The sequence below is a fragment of the Manacus vitellinus genome, unplaced genomic scaffold, assembly GCF_001715985.3.
Source record: "Manacus vitellinus isolate BGI_N305 unplaced genomic scaffold, ASM171598v3 scaffold_12_pilon, whole genome shotgun sequence".
In the NCBI taxonomy this organism is placed as follows: Eukaryota; Metazoa; Chordata; class Aves; order Passeriformes; family Pipridae; genus Manacus; species Manacus vitellinus.
In genome coordinates, this window is record NW_021938949.1 from 13,225,613 (window position 1) to 13,238,619 (window position 13,007).

Genomic DNA, 13,007 nt, shown 5'->3' on the forward strand with positions numbered 1-13,007 from the left:
GTTCAGAGTTCAAGCAGAGAGAAATTGCATCCACCTGCAAAACCCTGTCGAGGTGCACCCTCAGTGACTCTCCTCCCTGTGGCTCCACGCAGAAAATTTAATCTGTCTGATTTATGAAGGAGCTCTACCAGTCCATCCAAAATGCTGTGTGTTTTAAACAATTTAAAGCAGTACTTATGAATTTTTGCTGTTTTCCTTCCTTTGTCTTTTCTTGATGTGACACCTAAATAATTTATACATTAAACTTTTGAATAACAGGTACTTTTGAAGGCATAGAGCACATATTAGTTTTTAGTTGCCACCTTCAGAAAAAGAAATTAGAAAAAATGAAGTTGTGTTGTCCAAAATGCAGTTATATCAGTATTCAGTGTCTGGAGCATATCTTTTATCTTCAGGAGACAAAAAAGCCTCTGTTTAAGAGCCAGACTCCAGACACATGGGATATATTTGCCTCCCACAACACAGCACATATGTGGCCAAGCCATGAATCCACACATTGTCACACAGAAATACTAATTCTCAATCACAATTGTTTAACTGTATGTGACTTTTTTTTTAATTGAAAGACTTTTGGACCTGTTGTACATTGCACAGTACAGAAAGACTCTTCATCTTGGAATGGTTTCTTTGTTGTATGACAGTTTTCTCTTATAAATCCAGCAATGTTGTTGCCAATGTTCATGCATTAATCGATTAATAGACCTCCTGGTATTTGAAGTTGCTTAATGCTTGCCTTTAAAAGGCCATTTTTATTCCTGCTTGTAGTTTTTAATGGTTACTTTAAGATTTGCATGTGCTTGCTGTCTATCCCACACTTAAATTTTATTTTTAATGTTTCAGTACACTGGGTCAGTGATTTTTCAAGAACAAAATGAAGGATGTTGCCAAAGTTAAAAACCATCTCCAATTCTGTTACATTCCTTTAAATTTAGTGTACCAGATCCTCTGCAAACAGTAAATAAATAGGTTATTCTTATACCCTTGCCTACCCTTATACCTAGGGTAGCTGAGAGGCATAAATGAAATTAGGGAGTGAATGGTCCCTCACATACCATATTGGAAAGAGTATGACAGTATTTCAGTAAGTTTACTGTGATAAAGATGGGTGCATCAGACTGATTTTAATGGTGCTGAAAAGGAGTGAATTCAGTTGTGGTCAGAGGGGTGGCTTAGAATTAATGCTGGTGTAAATAAATGAAAATATTGTCTGTATCTGTTTCTAAAACTGCTTTAATTTTTCTCTAATCTCCAAATGCTTTTCTTTGTTTTTTTAAACAAAATTTAAGTGGGCTCCTTTGTTTGGAGTCACCTCTCTCAGATCCTGGAGACAGATGATCCACTGAAGGAGCACCTTCGAGATTCTATTCCTGATGAAATCCTTAGCAGAGATTTTGAAAGGGAGACATGGAAATACTCCTCATATTCTGATGTCACGTTTCACTCAGGTATGTGGAGTTTTAGAACTTAGTGCTTTGTAACTTATGGATTATTAAAATCCCACATGGCTTTTCTGGTCCTTTACATGTTGCTCCATGTTTAATTTTTATGACTTACATTTGCATATCTGGGTGCTATTAAGCTGATTCTGCTCTGACCTTAATTGGAGTATATGAAATGTAATTCCAGCAAACCAGACACCTTGAATCTTTGCCTTTTGTGAGAGAGGAGACTAAGAACCAATAAATTTTAAAGATTATTTTTGTGAACACCAAATTTGATTCCTTCCTTAGTGAGCTTCCTTTGCAGCAACAGAGGATTGGGATGTATTTTTTTCTTCCTGATTCATGTGCTTGTTTCCCTTTGTATAAGAAAATATTCGAACTATTTCCTTCCTATTTTACTATCTGTTCATCATTTGTTTTCAGTGAAAACACTAGATGATACTCTTTAAAGTAACATTTCTATTTTCTGTCCATTTCTTCCAGTGCATTTGTGTATGTTATGTATTGTAAATGCTCTTCTTTTGATGTTAGTGAGTAATATCCAGTAAATATGGAATTCCAGTAAATGGAAATTACTTACAGTAATGTCTTTGTTGTACTAAAAAGTTAAATAGTTCCCTCTACTGACAATGTTTTATTCAGCATCATCTTAATGAGCAGAGTTACAGTTTCCCAAAGAACTATGAGTTTTGCACAGTATATGAGAACAGCTGATCTCCAACTGACAGACATCTGGTGTTCTCCATTGCAGCTGGTGCAGGTGCAAATGTGGAAGCATCAGTGGTGTTTTCTCCTGCATCTTTTCTACCACGCTCAGTCATGACAAATCTGACCGTTCACCTCATGGGACAGGCTGTAAATCTACTGGAGGCAAGTTTATGGGGTTTTTTTAACTGTGGGTTTTTTATACCCCTCCTCAAGGGACACTTGATGTATTGAAGTAAAAATAAGTGTTTTCTGTTTTCCCATTGTGGTTGCTTTAGCAAGGTGTGCTTTTCACTGCTACAGCACAGTTGCCCCAGACTGGTGACACTCCTCTGTATAAGAGATTTAGTCATAATAAGAGCACTGTCACTCTACTGGTACCATGAACTACCCAAGAGAGTTATAACCCAGCTCTTGTTGAATATAGCTCAAACTGTCCCATCATGTGTAAATGAACCAGTACCCGAATGGAAAAGGATTTTTATTTTGGACTGAGTTTTACATAATCAACCAATTAATTTTTGTGGAAAGATTTAATACTGAAATATCCAGTACTGGATGCTGCATGAGGTAGAATGCTAAACTTTGTAGGCTGCTGGGTCTTATTTGGCAAATCTTTCACTGTTGGTTGCATCTAGTTGTATTTTTTAATTTCTGCTTATAGAACTTGACGTGGCTTATGCAGGTCATTGCCAGGCTTTTCAAGGCTGTAATTGCTTTTCCCTAGGTTGGTGTACGATTGGAGAATGCTGAAAGTCTGGTACAGAAGGTTTGGGGGCAGAAATCTGCTTCTTTCAGTGACTATTTTTTTGGAACCACTAATGAAAGAAACCACAAATCAGAAAACCCAGTGGAAACAGCAGAGAAAGTCAAGCAGAGGAAGCTGAATTTGAAGCGATACAGCCCTGCTGATCACCTCGTGACCAAGAGTGGGAGGCCAAAGCTGAGAAAAACAAACCAGAATTGTCTTGGTAGAAAGTACAGTAAAATGAGTGAGTTAGTCAAAAAGGTAACTGACTCTGTAGATCTTGGAAAAACTAATGACATTCCCCAGTTAAGCTGAGGACCTCATCTTGCACTGGACTCTGTTACTGTGACCCCTTTGCATAAAGCACATGTGTCCTGTTCTGCTCACTTGCAGGAACTCAGCAGCTGCCTAAAATACAAAGCAGCAAAGAGCCAGATCTTCAGTTTTTCAGGGTGCTCTATTGTCTCAAAACAATGATTCTCAGCCATGGGAGTATGTTGCCTGTGTTTTGGGCTTCCTCTCATTATTTTGAGCTCTGATCCCCTTTATACTGATGTCCTGTTGTCTATTGACTGCTTTGGCACTGTAAACAGCTGCTTGATGTTAAGTTCCTGTTGTTTGTGATCTGACTTCCCAGTTTGATGTTGGATGTTACATTGACCCTTTGTGAATTTACCCGTATTTGAAAAGAGCTATGTTCTATGTACATAACAGGAAAGCTCTGAGAACTGACTTCAGTTGTTGCTATGTTAGCTGGAAAACTTGGGGACCATGATTTATTCAGTTTGTCTTAGATCATCTCTCTTCTTGGGGCTCATCTTCTTCAGGTGTAAGCTCATGAGCATGTGTGTTGCTGTTGTATTGATGCATAAGGGGAGAAAATGCAAAATCTTTACTTCTTAGCAGTTTATTTAGCAATCATGGCATCCCTAAAGTTGTATTGAGATTGCATTTTTCAAAGCTTCACCTCTTTGTGGGTATGGATTGCAATACCTCTCCTTTGCCAGTCATCCTGTGACTGGACATGGTCTGTGTTCATAGTGGCAGTCAGCTTGTGTGGTGTGGAGCTGAATTTTAGCTGGAAAGAACAGGTACTAAACCAGGGCCTTAAGTGGTCTTGAAGTATTTGTAAAAGGGAGCCTAAAGGGAGTCTCTTTACTAAGAGCCTGCACTGAGGAATTGTCTATTATGAGTTTGAAAGGAAATTATAACATCATTCTCTTTGATTTCTTTCTTTATCACATGTCAGTTCACTGAGAGAACGGTGAGAAAGGAGACACTGAAATGTGAGCTAAGCATGAAGATCTTTGGAAATGAACTTACCTTCTTAGATTGTGAAGATTTAAGAAAACAAATGAAACATTATTCCTTAAATCTGGCTGAGCTGGCTGTCAAACTTCTGAAGGTAAAAGGAACCTTTTTTCTATTTGAAAGTACATATCTTAAGAAACTACTTTCTGACAGATATGCAAAAGATACAAAGTATTAATTATTGTTTCTCTAAATTGAACTCTAAAAAGTCACCAGTGTATATTTGGTTTAAATATTCATTAGTATATTTACATTCAGTACATTAGGCAAGGACTTGTTGTGTCATCTAATGGCTCTTATCTCTTGCTTCTCTCATTAAGCATTCTCTCATGCTTAAATGAAAAATAATTCTTTCTTTAGCTGGGGTAGGACTAGTGTCTAACTCATGCCATGGCCAGATGCAGGCTTTGGGCTGCTTTCTTCCTGATGTCCCAAATCAGCTCACTTAAAAGCATTTTGGCAGCAGACAGATGCAGTCAATAGTCATAACTGGAAAAACTGCTGAATGCTGACTTTATTGTGCAAAATAAAATTCTGGGGTTTGTTTGTTTGTTTTCACCACAGGGTCAGGAGGTCCAGTTTAATAAAAGGATGAGTTTGGCCACTGAAGAATTGCAGTTTCCAGCAATTTCAGGCTTTCCTGTTCAGCTGGCAGTCAATGCCTCGGCAGCAATCAACATAAAAATCAAAGGGAATGCGGATTTCAAACAACACTCAAACTTCTTTCTGAATGGGTATATCAAACCAAGGTAATAACTGCTGCACTGTGTCACTTCCACATATTCCTGATGTCAAGTAGCAATTCCTGATGTGGAAGTTTTCTGTGAGTGTCCCTTGTAATCAGTTAGGAGATTCCTGAAGAACAAAAGCAGCCATCAGCCTGAATGGTGGCCATGGTGTGAGGGTAGCAGTGTTTTCCTGTCCTACCTGTCTGATTTTGAACTCTGTTGCTGTATTTCATGCTCAAGTCTTGGTTTAAATCCCTTACGTAGGATATATAGTAAAACTATACTTCAATTCATATTAGAACATGTATGTCTGTACACACAAATTTTTCAGTTATTTCTGAAACAAAATAGCTCATTATTTTAATCAGAGAATATATTGTGTTACAGCAGCAAATGGTTATTGAAGAGGTTTAAATTAAGTGCTTTAAAAAGAAAATGCTTTTCATAGAAGGATATGTCTCTGAATCTTTCAACAGTGCATTTGTTCAGCTTTCTGTGCACATGGGAACTGTGGGGACTGTGGGACAAGCTGGCCTAGGCTGGTTAACAGGAATGAGGACATCTACTAGTCTTGATGGGGGAATCCAGGTGAAAAAAGGGCAAGAGCTCAAAGTTTTCTTGAACACTCCAGAAGAATCTATGGAGATAATTAATTTCAGGTAAGATTAAGCAAAGGCATCACCAAAAATAGTAATCACATTAACTTTCTGGAATCAGAACTGACCTGACAGGCTCATTAATAGGGAAGAAATATATTTTGTCAGAAAACAAACTGTTTCAGTCTGACTCATAATCCAGATCTGTCATTCAGAAAAAAAAGAAGGGGAAATTATTTGGTGCATTTTGCATTATTTTACCATAAAAACGCACATTCAAATCAAAGCTTTATGATAAAAGATGTAAAATATTTTTTTTCATACTCCCCTGTTTCTTCCTTCTGAATGCCAGTGCTGCCTCTGGAACTTTAGTGTCATAAGAATCTGGTTCAAGGTATTAAAATGGTGGAGGAAAAGCTTAGCATTGCTTCTGCAGATGGCATTTAGCAATACCAGGTACAGAATGCCATTTACGGAGAAATTTGGAGTACAGTAGTAAGAAGGTGTACTCAAACCCTTCTGGTGAGTTTTTAGTGAAGTTTTGAGGTTCTGAAAGAACTTCAAGACTGAAACAAAACTGGTGTCCATACATAGCCTAAGGGAAAACAAAGTCTCTAGAAGCCAGGAAGTGAGTGGAGTTCAATAAGCTGACCACAGCAAATTGCTCAGAACAGAGAAATCTAATACTGACTGTGAAGAACTGCAGATGAATTCTCAAGACAGTGACAGGTCACACATGGAAACTGTGGATAAAAATCAGTGCTAATGAGTAGAAATTTAGACTGACCTTAGCAGAACTGCCTATTTCTTGTTTTTCACATCTGGGAGAAGGTGGCATATAACTGAGAGTTTTGTTTAAATGTTGTTGGAACTTCAACATAATTGTTTTTAAGTGACTGTTCACAATTCTTGGTTGTAGCTCTAAACTCTACTTCAGAGGGGTGGATGAGACAGAAGAAAGAGATGTTTTCCAAGACCACACAGACACCCGATCCTGCACCAGGGAGGAAGGTGAGCCCAGCTAATATGTTTGTCTCAGAAAACCTGATCATTCTGAAAGATCCAAATCAGATAATTTTATTCAGTAGAGTTCATTTTTTATATACTAGTTCTAAAAGGTCTTCAGTGCAATGTTCCCTTGCATGTTTTCTTTGCTTGTTGTTCTAACTGGACGTTCAACTGTTGTCTTCCACCAGTGTCAGAGATTCTTGGCTGGCAGCTCTGTTCTGAAATGTCATACCCTGCCCTAGCCAGTGGTTTGGTTTTCCCCCTCGCTGGACCTTCCAGAGTGGCTGTCATATTAACAAAGAAAGACAGAGGCCTGCAGCAGTATGTTGTGGAAGCTGCATATAACTATATCCCTCAGGTACCTGTGGTGTGTTGTACTCTGGGTTTAATTTGAGTTTATCACTCTGATGACAGAGTGGTATATCTCAGTACTGCATATTCAACCAGCTGGATTTCATGGTTTACATTATCATTAATTCATTCCCATTTTAGTGGGAAAATATGTCAAAAACAAATTACAGATGCTGATAGTAGGTACATATTATTTTTGTATACAAAGCAACCCACACAAAGAGTCTGTTGTCTCAGTGTCATAGACTGTTTTGTAATTGCCTTGCCAGTGACTAATGTGGTTGTCCTTTCTTTCTTCCAGGAGAATTCATGGATCCCAAATGAAGCTGTCTTTCGCTTCTTCATTGGGACTCCAAAGTCAGACTTGAAAAGGGATGTTGGTGTTGATCTCAGTTTTAGTGTCCCACAGAAGAAACTCAGAATCCAGTTTATACAACCAAAGAGAAAAATCGAGATTGACGGTAAGTAGGTTTTTCAACTAAGAAAGTGATCATCAATTAATATCAGTTAGGAGAACTTAATTAGAATTAGCTGAGAAATATTAATATATTTCAGTCAATAATCTAGTGCTGAAGCTACATTTTTGTGTGTTAGGCATTCAGTTTACTGCTTTAGGTAACACCCATTCCCAGGGGATTTTGCATCTTGGTTAACACGATGTTGCACAGTCAGAGGTTCAGTACCTGGTTCATAAACCCATGTTAGACAAGAAAGCTGCTACCAGAGTTGATGAAATTAAGGCTAAGGGATGTGATTGCCTTGCCCTGTAATCTTGTACATATGCTGAACTGGCCTTATATTTTGATTTGCTGTATTCTGTTAGTTATGATATGAAACTACTTGTTGCCAAATCAATGAAGTAGTGACTATGATATTGTTGTGCATTCTAATAAAAAGTAACATTTCAATCACGGTGTAACACGGAACACAAAATGAACAAACATGTTGATAAAATATAAACTGATAGATACATGGTAGGAATATAGGCAAGATATTTCAGCTTCTTTGACATACTGGTCAGGTGATGTTTTGTGTTGGTGTATTCTACCAGATCACTTATTTAGAATTCGCCCCTTCATTTATTTTTGTTTTTTGGTCCTGGTTATTTTCAAAAGGATTACAAGGAAGATTTACCTACACTGTGCAAGGCTTTGTGTACACACTGTTCTGAGCTCCTGAAATGTCTCCACAGCACAACTTATAAGTTTTAGCACAGACCTAAAGGAAGTGTATAAATCAGTTCCAGAATTAACTCGGATTTTTGGAGAAAGCTTTGTTGCCTCTTCTCAAATAATAACCTCAGAATGTCCTTTCAAAGTGACAAGTGTATTCTGAGAACACTTTGAAAAATGCCTGTGCAAACTCTGATCCTAAATTTTTTCCTTTGAGCTGATATTTATTATGTTTTTACTCTGTATATATATTGTTCGTAACAATAGCAACTGTCATCTTGGGTACAGTTTTATGAAGCACCACTGAACACTGTGTGCCCAGAAAAAGTAAACAGTTTTATTTTTCTCCAAGGGAGGATTGAGTTTTCTAAAAATTCACAAATTGGACACCTGGAGCTGATAGTGGATGACCGAGATGTGTATTACATTAAGGTATGTTTTTAGTTCATGAACAATCCATCAGAGAAATTACCAATTCTCTTTTTTACACGTTTTTGAGATAGACTCAGGGCTAAATGGCTGCGTTTTAAAAGCTTTTAAAGCATGGCTTCTGCAAGTCATCTAATGCAATTTTTTCACATTCAGATGTATTCAAAACCTTGAGGTTCCTTGCAGCATAAATTCAGTAGAGAAATTCACACACACTCCTGTGGCCTTTGGTCACAAAATTTTTCAGACCTGTATTCTGACCATGCATGACTAGTTCTGAGTAAGCCCAGGCTAATTTCCTCACTTCTGTGGACTCTGTAGATGTAAGAATCTCTAAGGTATCGTCATTTATTACAGAAATTGTGGGGGGGCAGAATAAGCAAGAGAATACCAATATTTGAATGCTGAAATGAAAAAGCAAATTAAAATGCAGGTGGGAGTTTATCACTGAAACTCTGCTGACATTTTTGTTTAAATTCCAGGGCATGAACAATTTTTTCATTATGCAGTTGATGCCCACAGCAGGATGCCATGTCTTATGTGAGCCTCCAAAGCCAATTGGTTTCAAACACTCTGTATTTTCCTACAGTGAGCATGTTATTTGCCAGATTTTTTTTTTCTAGAGTAATATTTCAACAAAGGCTTTCTGAATGTTTCTCAGGAAACCAAACACTAATTAGCATTGCAGACTGTTGCATTTGCATCTATTTCAGCCTAAATCTCTGTGAGACTGCCAGTATTTTCAGTAACACCATATTATTTTTTGGCCCAGTGTTGCAACATTCTTAGTGGTTTCAGTCACTACTAAAACCAGCAGGAGCTGAAGGAAATAGCATCTCACAGCACTATGATTTTTGTGTAACTGGAAAAACAAATCCATCCTTCCTCCTCATTATTTACTAATGGCAAGTTTGATGGTTTGAGGGGAGATGGAAGGTCATTTGTTGGGTGTATAGAAAAAAACCCACCTTTTCTTTCTCTTCTTGTCTCATTTCTGAAATGCCCAAGTCTCTACTATTGCTCTCTCAAAGCTTTGATCAATTTGTGTTGTTGAGTGGCTTGGCATTTGATATTTTGTTTGTTTGTTTGTTTGTTTTGTTTATTCTAGGGAATGACAGATTTGCAGGTGCTGAGTGGAGAGCAGAGATACATGACCCAGCTGGAGGTAAAGCTGATAAAGCAAAGCAGTCCTGTCATTCTGTCAGGAAACATCACTAAACAGCTTGGCAAGAAGATAGCTTTCTCAGTATCCCTGAATAATTTATTGAAGGATGCTGCATTTCTTTCAGGTTAGAGGACAGTAAGTATTTGACATATAAACGCAAGTTCTGGAGCCCTTATATGTTAGGGTTGCCTGGTTATGGACACCTATTCCTAAAATTCCTTTCAAATCAGTAAAGACTGCTTTTTACAATTATTACCCTTGATCATAGAATAATAGGAATTACAAAATACATTTTTAAGTCTACTTTGAGTTAATGTTGAAGAGGGTGGAGGAAATAAGATATAAGGAATCACTTAACAAAACCATGCCAAACAATATCAGCTATTAGGACATTTCCTGTTTTCACTTTTGTTAGTATGGAACAGTGCAGAGATGTGCATTTGTAACTAAATGTTTTTTAAGATCTGTAGTTCTAAAAATGTTGAAACTTTTTTTTCTCACTAGCACACTGAAAGGAAAATATAAGAGAAAAGTATCAGAAAGGGCTTTACTATTTTTATAACATCAGTTCATTAAGAAATAAATTAATACAGTGGAATAAATCAGTGATTTAAATCTAAGGCTCTTGTTTTTTCCTTGGTATTCCTTACTGCAGCCTCCATGTGGCAAAGACATTGAAACGTCACAGGATTATGCAGTATTTTCAAATAAAACTAACTTTTACACAATACAAAATGCCAGTTTGATTTTTGGGAGATGATCTCTTGGTGAAATCCTTGTCCTGTTGCGTGGATTGCCGGTGACTGCATCAAAACCAGTTCTGGTCCGAGTTCAGACTCTTGTCCCTGAGAACTGGGCTGCACCAGCGATGCTACTGCAAAGCCACAACCTTGCTCTGACTTTACATAGAGTTCAATATCCCCATGTTCACACGTTAGGTCTTGGTTAATTCAAAGATCAGTCTGTTAGAAGCAATATGTGAGCAGTGTGTGGTACAGGCTCTCTGTGTAGCAGAGAGAGGTTGAACATCCAGCTCTGCCTCTTTTTTCACCTGCTCACTGCACGAGGAGTTTGTTGTGGTGGGGGGATAAGGAATGAATGCAGTTGTGGTTTTCCCCATTGTAGCATTCCTTTTACTAACTAACTTCAAGTCCTACCACTGCATAATCACTTCTACTCTTTTTGTAGCACTTCTGGAGAAAAAGGTGGATGATAAGCTGAGACAATACTCTTTGGAAGGGGAGACCTGCCTTCCAGGCGTTCTTGGAGCTCACGTCATTGCTCTTCTCCAGCAACATGAGGGCCTGTGGTCTCACAGTTTGAGGATTAAGTATGGGATCCTAGGTACACTGAAAAAGAAATGTGTGCTTTCCTCTGGATTTTTAGGATAAATCAACAATAGCTGTAAAAGTAGACAAATCTCACTCGAATGTTTTTGAAAAATGGAAGCCTTGAAGCCAGTACCAGACTTATAGTTTCGAAAGTTTACTTCTGATTTATTTGAATTGGTAATTTTGTGGTTTAACTTGAACAGGAGAGGCAAAAAATCCTCGTCATGAATGCAGTATGAGGCAAAATATTAAAGTGGAGACAGGTCCACATGGAGTGTACAAAGTGGATATTGGGCACGAATTTCACTGTGTGCAGACTCCAACCTACAATCACAAGGTAAATACTGGCCCAAGCACTTGTGTGCTGAGTGTCCTTGTGTCACTTATGTACTGAGGGGCTCAGCACATGTAAGAGAAAGCAAAATTCACAGGAAAAATGCAGTTTTCTGTTCTTTAGGTTCACCTGAAGCATGAAGCGAGTGCATCTTGGCTTTCCTCCCAAATGGAAGTGAATTATGGGAAACACTGGGATGAAAAAAACAACAAGAAGAAACTGCTGATCAGCCAAGCATTTAAGAACAGTTCCAGTCCATCTGTAGTCAGCTATTTCATGGAGGTAATCATGATTGTTGAAGAGTAAGACCTTAACTTCAAATATCCAACAGACAAAATAAGAGAAACAAATTTAAATTAATTTATTTATTTATTAAGACCTTTTTTTGTAAATATGGTATGTATTAATAATACAAGTCAAGTACCCAGAGCAGAGGCAGAAGCTGTGATCTTCCTGCTACTCTGTGTATATGTGTGTTAAATTAGACAGTTCTGAAGGTGGGATCCTGTTTTTATTTAAATTTGCTTCACTTGTTTTCCAGTTTGCCCTGCAAGTCCTGGAAAAGCAGGTGAATTACAGAACCCAGCTGCAGCACTTGCACACCTCTAAGGTGTATTTGCAGAGCAGCACCAACTTTGAGGTGCAGTACAATGACCACATGCCATTTGTGGCTGGGCTGCAGTGGAAGGACGCATCCAGAAATGGCCTGAAGAAGTGGGAAGGTGAAGTACCACCAACCATTTCCAGCCTGGGATTAGAAAAGCAGGCATTGGAAGGTGCTGCTGGGCTTTTCTGAGGTAGTTTTGCATGGGTGTAACAGAATGAGAGAGATGTTGGTTGGAAGGGAGAAACCACGAGGTTATCCAGCCCAGCCTCCTGCTTAAGTCAGGACTGGTTTTGTGGCTTTGTCCAGCTGAAGTTTTTGAAATCTCCAACTTCCCACAGCCTAGCTGGCTGGCCTCTTCCAGCAATTCCATTTATTAGCAAACCTGCCTATGTGTTACAGTGTGCCATATGTTACAGTGTACCATATATTACAGTAGTGAAGGACATTAATTTCATTATATACCATCCAGAGATTTTAGTAACTGGAAGAGACTAGGTTGGTAGTAGCATTTTAGCTTCATTCCAAAACCCCAGCATCTTATCAGCCTGGTTGCTGAGTTGGAGTCCAGGTAGCTTGAAATCTCATGTTTCTGTCAGCTCTAATATATGTTCTTTCCAGGTGGGTTAAATCTAGACACCCCATGGCTGTATCTGTATGCAGCTCACAAACTACATCAGCCTCAGAGTTCTGCTTATTTACTGACCACCGAGCTGACAACTGGAAAAGCTCTCTCCATTAAGAATCTCGTAGTGGAACTGTTCTATAAAGATCAAGGCAATGAAAAGGAAGGCAAAGTTCACATTTACACACCAGCTACCACATACCTGCAGGTTGGTAACACGGTGCTTCATCTGGTTCGTGGCTTTGATGAGAGGGCTCTGTGACAGCTCTGGCACTGTCAGCTCACTGCAGGAGCTGCTTTTTTGAGAAACTCGTGCACTGTGTCCCAGCTTATCAAAGGGGATCTCAAGATGCCTGTGTTCTTCTGTTCTCTATGCTTGAATGATAAGCTGTTCTTCTCCAGAGCAGTCAAATCAGCACAGCCGGGGCTCTGTATCAGCTTTGAACAAATGTTAGGAC

General features: G+C 38.6%; 1 protein-coding gene across 1 annotated transcript in view; it reads left to right on the forward strand.

Annotated features, from left to right (window-relative positions):
* LOC108638684 overlaps positions 1-13,007 on the forward strand; it is a 66,554-nt gene that overhangs the window by 15,955 nt on the left and 37,592 nt on the right. The window contains exons 14-29 of the mRNA XM_029957849.1: positions 1,287-1,445; positions 2,194-2,312; positions 2,875-3,156; positions 4,145-4,300; positions 4,771-4,955; positions 5,411-5,593; positions 6,450-6,541; positions 6,727-6,896; positions 7,191-7,354; positions 8,418-8,493; positions 9,599-9,779; positions 10,844-10,999; positions 11,190-11,323; positions 11,444-11,602; positions 11,862-12,042; positions 12,546-12,757. Of these exons, the coding sequence (XP_029813709.1) occupies positions 1,287-1,445; positions 2,194-2,312; positions 2,875-3,156; positions 4,145-4,300; positions 4,771-4,955; positions 5,411-5,593; positions 6,450-6,541; positions 6,727-6,896; positions 7,191-7,354; positions 8,418-8,493; positions 9,599-9,779; positions 10,844-10,999; positions 11,190-11,323; positions 11,444-11,602; positions 11,862-12,042; positions 12,546-12,757 (2,609 nt within the window). The remainder of the gene's footprint in view (positions 1-1,286; positions 1,446-2,193; positions 2,313-2,874; positions 3,157-4,144; positions 4,301-4,770; positions 4,956-5,410; positions 5,594-6,449; positions 6,542-6,726; positions 6,897-7,190; positions 7,355-8,417; positions 8,494-9,598; positions 9,780-10,843; positions 11,000-11,189; positions 11,324-11,443; positions 11,603-11,861; positions 12,043-12,545; positions 12,758-13,007) is intronic.